Here is a 9,466-nt window from a genome sequence, read left to right as displayed (position 1 = left end):
CACTGCCCTGGGGAGCCTGTTCCAGTGCCCAACCACCCTCAGGGTGAAAAACCTTTTTCCTGATACCCAAATGAAAGCTCCTCTGACTCAGCTTCCTGCTGCTTCCTGGAGTTCTCCCAGGCTGTCAGATTTTCCTAGCTGTGGTGACTGGTGGGGAAGTGAAAGTGCCTGCAAAGGCTGAGGATAGAGCCTTGTGCTTTTGTGGCAAGAGGGACAATTGCAATTGCAGCTGTGAGTGGTGTTTGGTATTTCACAGCACTAACCACAGGGGCCCTGGGAAAACCATGTCTCCTCATGATGCCATTAGCTTGAGAAAGGAGGAGGGTACTTGCTGGGGTGTGGAGCACATGGGGGACAATCTGCTGGGTGTGGCACAGCCTGCACAGCAGGTGCAGCTCCTGCCAAAAGGAGTCTTGTATGACTGTCCTGGCCATAGAACTCTACTTTCTATTCAAACTCATGTTTCATGTTAGCCTTGGGATGATGAATCACTTTAAAGGCACCTTCACAGCCTGACTGCCATGGAACAGTTGAAGCACATGCTGCCTTAAATGTTGGTGCTGGGCCTGATAGTTCCCAAGAGACACTCTCTAGAACAGGACAGCCTGGCTAAACTGCCTGTCCCTCCTTTCCTCAGCTTTGGAATAGGGTAAAACATTCAGATGTATCCGTTGCCAAGCCTCACAGAAGAAACAGGCTGCATTGCTGGATATTCTGCAACTTCATGGCCCACAACATGTTTTCCCTGCATTTGTTTTTTTCCAAAGGTCTGAAGATTTGGGGATCATGGGTGGAAAGAGCCTCAATCCCGCTGCAGCTCTGTGTACTGGGTGCCCTCTGATGGGTCAGCATGAAGTGTCTTTAATTTCTAAATCATTAATGTGTAATCTATTTCCTTAATCTTTCTCAGAGTAAATACTGTGAAAGGAGCTGGGTATCAGAGAGTGCAGGGAGACTGAATTCCTCCCTCTGCCTTGCAGGCAGTCCTTCTGTACAATGCTAGCTTTGTGTTTACCTGAGTTCAGAACCTTCTAGCGGTGTCTAAAGTTGCAGGGAGAAGCCAGGCCTCCTTCCCCCAGCAAGGACAGGGAGCAGGCTCTGGCCAAGGCCTGTGCTGCTGCTGCTCCTTCTCCCTGTGCCCCAGGGTTTGCTCTCTCCTTCCCAGGAGCCGCCACGCCCAGGTGCGGAAGTGTGGGGCAGAGCTCCTCCTGTCCCTGATGGAGAGAACTGGAGTCACAAAGCTGGCAGGCACAGCCAGGGCTGAGAGGCTGGCACACGTGGCAGGGAAGCTTGCTCAGGACTGTCACAAGGACACAAGGTAATGATCTTCATTTCACCTCCTAAAACAGGAAAAGCCTTTTGTGCCTGGCTATAAAGGTAAAACCCCACAAGAGTGGAAACTGAAGGAAATATGAAGTTCCCTCACTGTGTGAATAAGGCTCATAGAAGCCTGGAATATGCTGAGTTGGAAGGGACCCGTCAGGGTCATCGAGTCCATCTCCCGGCCATGTGCAGTGACCCCAAGAGTCACTGCATGTGCTTGAGAGCATTGTCCAAAGGCTTCTGGAGCTCTGTCAGCCATGGTGCTTTGACCACTGCTCTGGCTTGCCTGGGCAAATGACTGTACTGGGTAACCTGAGGTTGGCCAGCAGAAATGAGCATTGCCAACTTCCTGTGGCTTGAAGGATTCTTTACTGAGATCAAAAGAGCTCAGATGAGCCAGTCCAACAGTTTTCATTGTCTTTAGGTGCACAACACAAAGCCAAAGTGTTGGCTAATATTCATTACTGACGGATCCCAAACATTTGTTTATCATTAATTTAATACATTCCTATAAATATTTCAGGGGTCTTTAGCCAACATATTCAGTCTTTCTGAACTTGGTCTGCAGATTTCTAGAATGCTGTTATCTGTGGCTCAGTGACCTCCAAATTTCTTCTTGAAGAAAACTGTGGTTTCCCAGTGGCAAAATCAACCCAAACCACCAAAGTTCCCTTACTCTGATGATGAAATTCCCATTAATAGCTGCCAAGAACACCAGAGCAACTAGCTGCCCCTGTGCATACATATAGTATAGAATAATCAATAGGATGCATGAGGTGTTTTGTCCTGGCTTCCCTGCCAGTTAAAGAAAGGCAAATTATTGTGCAATGGCAGCAAGACACTGCTAATAGGCTCTGACAACAAAGCAGATGTGTTTTGCTTGTTGTCTGGGATCCTTTGATCCCAGAGGAGCACACCCACATTTTCAGAGTGAAATGGTATTTTTCTGTTGCCCACATTCTCCTCTTGCCTCCTGTGTTCATCTGACAGCACTGTGCAGTATCAACTGGAGGTAAATCTCCCTCTTTGCTGAGTAGGTAATGCCTTCCTGTGCAAGGATTGCACATGATGAATTTAAGGTATAAGCCTCTTCTGTTCACACTCTTCCTTTGTTTGTTCACTTTTCTTTCCTTTCCTCCCTCCCTTCCTTCCTTAGGCATTATGGACAGGAGATGGTGAAGATGTTGCTCAATCATCAAAAATTTAAAATGCTTTTGGAACGATCTCTTTCCACCAGTGACCTGGAAGATATTCTGACAAGAATGAAGAAGAAAGTAAGTGCTTGGCAGGAGAAATGGCTCCTTTGTGCAAGTATTGCCACTGCTAATGTGAGATCAAACATCCCCAATCTGTCTTGATCTCATTCCTCTACTACTGAATCATTTTTCTCCTGGGAATGAGCTGTTAATCCTCAGCCTGTTCATCTGCAGACCACAAAGAAATTGATGTTATTAGGGAAAAAGTGGGGTTTGGAATATTTTCAATATCATTCACAAAGAAGAAAGGGAAAGAGAGCAAATGGGTTTACATTTAAGTGTAAGGCCCCACCATGCTCTCCCTCCTCTGCCCAGTAAAGCAATTAAGTGAGAATAGTGCTTCTGAAGAGAACAGAGTCTTTGCAAAAGATACTGGAAATAGTAGTACTAAAAATTTCCAAATTTACAAAAGATGGCCAAGTCAATCCTAGTTACTACAATTACAGTCTTTTGGGAATACTGCCCTGCTGTCAAGCTCTGTGGAACTGGAAAAATCTTGGTGAATTCAGCAGCATCCAGTGGAAACCCCTTTGTTTTTGTTTTTGTTTTGTTTTTTTTTTTTGTCGGGGGGGGGGGGGCGGGGATTTTATTTTTTTTATCGACATTACAGAAGGGAGCATGCCTTTCTTCAGGCACAGGGAGAGTGAGTGTTGAACCAAATCCTTCCAACACAATGGGCCAATCCCCAGAGAGTCCATTTTTTTCTGTTGCTTCTGTTGTTTACGAACACTTGTTGCCTGCCAGTTTGCATTATTCCCATTTATGCTCAAGACTAATGAATTTGGGATTTTAGACTGCTGCTCAGTCTGGTAGCACCCATAACCTGCCTTGGGCTATTGAAAACAAAGAGTTGGCATCACTGAATCCCTGGGCTGTTTCCATCTGTAAGTTAGGAAATGTTTCCCTAAGCCTTGGTAGCAGTGATCCTGGTTCTAACTTGTGTTTTAAACAGGGAATTTCCTATTTTATACTTTAAAGATTGATGGGGTTTCTCTATGTCTTTGTAGGGGATGGAAAACCAGAAGGCTGAACGCCCATCTGTCAAGGAGCTGGTGAAGAAGAGGAACGATGGCTCCAAGAAGCCCCAGGCCACATTGTCTTCTAGCAAACGGTACTGAGCACTTTATTCAGATGTGACAAAGCACATGACAAGCTGTACATGTCTCTTCCTCAGGAAAATCTTTCTGGCAGAGAAGGCCAGTGACACAGATTGTTCTCTTTCCCTACAAATGCTCTATGATAAAAAAAGTCTACTTCTGCATTACACTGAACACAACTTCTTTGGAGGGGTTTTCACAATTGAGAGACAAAAAGACCCCATTGGTTGCAGCTCAGACGATCCAGTGCAGTGGCAAGGGCAGTGGTATGGAGGCTATGACAGGGCCAAGTTTCTGCTGCCTGACTTGGGACAAGGAAATTCAACCAGGGCTTTTTTTTCATCTGAGTGGAGTCTTTTCCACATGGGTGTTTTGATGAGAAGTCCCAGTCTAGAAGCAGGATGCCATTCCACAAAGATGCAGTTCTCATGCATGTGGTTTGGCCTGGCTGAATCATGGTTTTCTTACCCTGAAACAGTATCAAGTTTGAGTAGTAAGTAGCAATGCAATTCCTGATCAACTTCAGGCAACAGGTGTCTCAATGTGGACTTTTTGTCTTGATATTCCTGTCCTTCATATGATTTGCTTGATGGAGACAGCATGTTTGGTTTCCTTTGTCCTGTGCTGCAATCAGCATTTAAGACAGGAATTTGGTCCTTGCTGTCTCTTCATGGCAGTTGCAGAGCTACTTGTACCTGTTCTCCTCTGATCACAGAGGGGATTTATTTAGCTCTGTCATGCTCAGCAGTGGCAGGAAAGTGACCACATGCCTCAGTAGCATAGCTAGCATCTTTCCATGCTCATGCAAGAGACAGGTTGATCCAGGAGAATTGTTCCCAGTGGGGTTGTTAAGCTGTGGATCTAGTCTCTAGGGAAGCAAATGAAATGTGAGCATAGTTCTGGGGTGTCTGGCTTCTGTTTTTATCTCTGTGACTGATTTTCTGAATCCTTCACATATGACCCTGTTCATCTGTTCAGATGCATCTGAGCTATTTTTGCAGATTGTCATGCCTGGTTGTAGAGACACTTCTCCGGAGTGATGAGTTTCCTTATTATGAGACACAAACATCCCATATGAGGAGCCACTTAAACTTGGAAGTAGTGTCTCTCTTTCTCCACAAAGCAATGTGAACTGTGTGCCTTGGCAGCCATCTGAAGATAGATCAGATGCATCTCATCCTTGCTTTTCCTGAGTGAGCACTGGCAAGAATGTTCCTTGCAGATTGTCTCCCAAAATGATTGTCATTAGGTCCACATTGTTTTTCAGAGCCTCATGACTTTCCAGCTTGAAATCACATCATTAGAAAAGCTACTGAAGATGTTTTGCTCACAATTTACTGAAGGTATTATCACCAACAGGTCCTCATTTGGTTTTATTTTCCAGGGTGAAATCTACCTCTGATGGATGCCTCCTACACCGTGCACAAGCCCAGGTCACGTTACCTCCAGTTGAGGAAGAAACGGAGCTGCTCCAGAAGCTTTACAATCTCCTGGAGGCCAAGGGGTTTCAGACGCGCATGGAAGGAGTGTCACTCCTCCAAGACCTGTGCAAAACCAGCCCCCAGGTCATCTCCACTAACATTGTCCAGGTATGTAGTGTATCTTCATTGCTCCTTTCCTTTAGCTCCTTTCCTAAGCCTGCAGCAGTAAAGTTAATTCAGTGTGTCTTGGCACTCCATCCTGGCTGTTTGGGACATGCTGGTCCCTCTTACCCAGGCAAATTTAATTCAGGTCCAGGCTTCAGGACAAGTTATTTCAGTCCAGCTGTATTTGTCTGGCAGGTGCCTATTGACGCTGTTCATCGATGATGACAGAATTTTCTGCTGGTGTGACTGCTGCTCTCTCCTACTCCCAGCTGGGTTAAGTGAAGGCAATCCAGCCACTGAAAGCATGGCAATTATTCTCTAGACCAAAAATGGGTTTACCTAGGGAAGAGAAGATCAGACTGGGTTGGTTTAAACCCAGGTTTTTTTTAAGAATACTTCCATATACTCCATCTAGTCTTGCACAGGCACAACTCTGGCTCTCATTTCCATCCTTGTTCCTATTCCTCTTGGTAAAGACAGTGCTCACCCTTTTTGGGGGGTCTTTTTTTCTCCTTGGAAAAGGAGGAAAACAGCTAAGGACTCATCTCTGCCATCTCCTCCCAGTAGCTGCTTTTCCCCTTTCTCCAAGAAAAGGTGCCTGATGATGTGTCTGTCAAGGGACTGAACCTGCTCTAATGAGGGCTGTACAGCTCATTAAATTCCAGAAGTCTACCTGTTACTTAGAGAAATGGTCTGCATCCTGGAAGAGTTGATCAGAGCCCTGCACTTCTCCAGATACTGCTGCTGAGACAAACAAAATAAAACTTAGATCTCCTCCTGCCATAGTTTTGGCAAAATCCTAATTGCCCTCAGTACTTGAGGCAACTGTGTAGAAAACCGGGCATTGTAAACATCTGCTTCCATACTTCTAAAGCAAAGGTAGTCTTTAGCATGAAGAAATGGAATGGATTTAATGATTTACAGATGGAGTGAAATACCATAGGAACTATTCTGTCCCCAACCAAACCTCTTAAAAACAGAAGAAAATCTTTCTAGCAGCATGAGGTTGTGCCACCATTCCAGTGAGTGGCCCACAGGAAAAGAGTGAAATTGTGCAAGCAAGTGCTGACCTGACAGAAAGTATCACTCTCATCTTTTACATTGCTGACTGCTACATCCACTCTTCAAACAAGGACATGTGAATCCAGCTTTCATGTTGTTTGTTCTATTCACAGATTTTTGATTATTTTGTCCTGAGAATATCTGACAGCCACAAGAAAGTGAAGCAGAAGGCGCTGGACGTGCTGGCTGAAATCACAGGCGTCCTGAAAGATGCCTTGAACCCGGTGATCATTGGTTTGCTGGAAGGAATAACAAAGAACCTGAACTCCAAGGATCCCAGGGTTCGTGCCGCAGCTGTGAAAGCACTGGAAGAATCCATTGCTCATTTAGGTAAGGCTGAGCCCTGGCATGGACTCTCCTCACCTGTGTCTCTGTCTCTCTGACACAAGAGAGTGCTGAGTGCCTTGATAGCTGCTGTTGTCTGTGGAAAGCTCCAGCTGGCATCCCCCAGAAGCTGTGCAGGTGCAGTCCTTATGCACCAGTCCCCCAACAGGCTTGAATGTGATCAGCATTTCCCAAAAGTCCCAGGAGCCCTTGGCTCTGTGCTGCCTGTCTGAAGAGCAAGTCCCAGACTACAGCTTTGCTGCAGTTCAGAGGCAAAGGGGGTTTGGAGTTTGATTGGGTCCCGTTTGACTTCCCAAATGAATAGCTTTGCTCTTGGCATGAAGGGAGAGTGACCCATCAGAGCTCCTGCAGAGCAGCCACCGGGAATGCTCTACATGATAGTCATTAGCTGCCTATTTACCCCTTTTCTTCTTTGTCTTCTATTTTCAAAGGGGAACTTAGGATTTGCCAAGTTCATTTCTTTATAACAAATAGGTATAAACCCAGCTGTCAATGGTGCCTTGTTCCACATGTTGTTTTGCATGGGGCAAGATGTCTACAGCAGTTAGCTACATAGGCAAAGGCTGCCCTAAATTCCTTTGCCACACAGATTTATGTCAGCTCTGAAAATGCCACACTGGGGAAATGTGCCTGAAAATAGGAGTGTTGAAGAGGCAGGTGTTCAAGGGGAGTTGCCACTTTCTCCTCCTCAGCTGCTCTGTGAACTCAGGAACTGCCTGACTCGGTGCCTTTCTGTGTCCCAAGTATGGGGTTCTTCCTTTTTGCTCTGGGATGCAAAACCATTTCACTACTTACATGTGACTGAACTCTTGATGTCCCTGATGGGAAATGTTTTAACATAGCTCCTGATACAGCAGACAACTTTGCATTTACAAATGTGAAAGGAGAGCTTTTCTTTTGCAATTTAAATCCCTGCCAAGCAGGCTGGAAGGAAAGAAGAAAAGGATTCAAAAACCAGCAGAAATGTACTTTATTTTATAGAATGGGGTTGCCCCTGCCCTTTCCCTCTGCACTGTCCCTTGTCCTATGGCCTCAGAAAAGTGAGCAGAAACACGTGTTTCACTTGTAGATAAAGTGTCACTGCTGAAGGAGTTCAGCTACCAGTGGAATCACCTGAGTGGCCAAGCTCTGCTGGATGTCACGGAGTGTATCACAGGTATGGCCTCCCCTTCTAGGCCAAGAGGTCTTCCCAGGGAGTATTTACAGGCAATGCCTGTGAACAGACAGCAGAGTAGCTCCTCCAAACCAGGAGGTGCTGAGCTTGTCCCTCCTGCCCAGTGCCCAAGGCAGGTGTATTTGGCAGGTTTCCCTGGCTGCTGCAGAGCTGTGCAGCACCTGAGATGGGGGCAGAGCTCGGCCTCGGGGCTGAGCTCCCACTGGGGCATCTCAGAACCCAGCTCCAGGAAAGGGAGGGGCTCAAAATACCCCAGCTGGCCCCTCTCTTGGAAGCTCAGGGACATCTGTCATCTTTTAGGGAAAATGGTGGCAAATGCTGTTTCAGGGGACCAGTTTGTTTTGTCCTCACAGAACTCTTGTTTTTCTCTTGGAAAGCTTTGAGGCTGAACTGTGCAGAGCCTGGGGTCACAGCTTAGGTCAAAACTCAACAGACGTATTAGAGGCAGGGATTTAGTGCAAGGCAGCCTTTGGGGGCAGAGGGGCAGAAGCAGAGTGCTGAGGCTCCCTGCCTGTGCTGTCAAAGTGGCACTGGACTGAGCATTTCAGGGTGTGCAAACAGTGTCTGCCTGTGTCAGCACTGTCCAAAATGTTACAAATGCAGCTGATAATTGATTCCTCAGAGGGGCTTGCTATGTCAGCAATAGCCAAAGAATGGGAAAATTATAATCCCAATATATACTAGAACAGACGATTGATAGTCTTGCTTTATCTGGGGCTAAAGCCACTGCTAATTAGGCCAACATCTTTGAATGCAAGGTTTAATACACTTTGTGTCTCCATTAGGAATCTCAAAAGGGCATGTTCAGCGATTGGGAATGTCAAAGGCCTTGTAAAGAGCTTTGAAAAAAGTAGATCTCCAGCAACAGGGAATTTAGTTTTACAGATCTTTTGATCTCTTTTTCAAATAAAGGAATGAAACATAAATTAGGACTACTTTAGAAAAAGTAGATGTTCTCTCTGAGATTTAGTAGGAAGAGACAGCTGTTCCTTACCTTCAATAGTCACCAATGCCTTTATTTGTATTTAAACTCAAATGAAATCCCATGTTAAAATGGGTACCATAACGCTTTTCCTGCTTAGCACAATTGAGGTTTGGGTACTTTCAGCAGCTGTTTTAATATTGATGACTGCCAGTGGATTAAAAGCTTAGAGAAAATGAAGTCTCTTCCACCACAGAATAATAAATGGCTACTAGATAACATTTTGCCTGATCAGAAAATAAGAATGGTCTCCAGAGCTTTTCATCTTTGATCTTTCAGCCAAATCTGCCATGCAAGGAGCCTGTTGGTAGTAAATTTTTGTCTGGGATATAGTTTGGTTCAGAAAATGAGCAGAGAGCAGATTTCAGAGACAATATGAGAAAACACTCGTGTTTTGGATGAATTTCAGTCCCCTGTGTAGCATTTTGCTCTTTCTATGCCCCTACGTCAGTGGACATTATAAGAAAAAATGCCATTAAGATTGGGAGGGGAAATGGCATTAAAATGTGGAGATGCTCAAATGCCACAGCAATGGGGTCTAGCTAATTCTCTAAGACACCCTGAGGTTTGAAACAGCTGCTTGTTGGAAGCCCCAGAAGCATTCTGCCAAAGACACCAGCTAGTCACTGATGTTTCCAATC

The 9,466-nt window shown here is 45.5% G+C and overlaps 1 protein-coding gene across 1 annotated transcript; it reads left to right on the top strand.

Annotated features, from left to right (window-relative positions):
• Nucleotides 1–1,222: 1,222 nt before the first annotated feature.
• LOC135288494 (TOG array regulator of axonemal microtubules protein 2-like) lies at nt 1,223–9,466 on the top strand. Its single transcript, XM_064401880.1, has 5 exons — nt 1,223–1,318; nt 2,480–2,597; nt 3,587–3,690; nt 5,061–5,265; nt 6,438–9,466. Exons 2-5 carry the CDS (start codon nt 2,496–2,498, stop codon nt 6,705–6,707), a joined length of 681 nt encoding a protein of 226 aa, XP_064257950.1. The 5' UTR covers nt 1,223–1,318; nt 2,480–2,495; the 3' UTR covers nt 6,708–9,466.

Source organism: Passer domesticus, chromosome 33, assembly GCF_036417665.1.
Source record: "Passer domesticus isolate bPasDom1 chromosome 33, bPasDom1.hap1, whole genome shotgun sequence".
Taxonomy (NCBI): domain Eukaryota; kingdom Metazoa; phylum Chordata; class Aves; order Passeriformes; family Passeridae; genus Passer; species Passer domesticus.
This window is presented reverse-complemented; position numbering and strand designations above follow the sequence as displayed.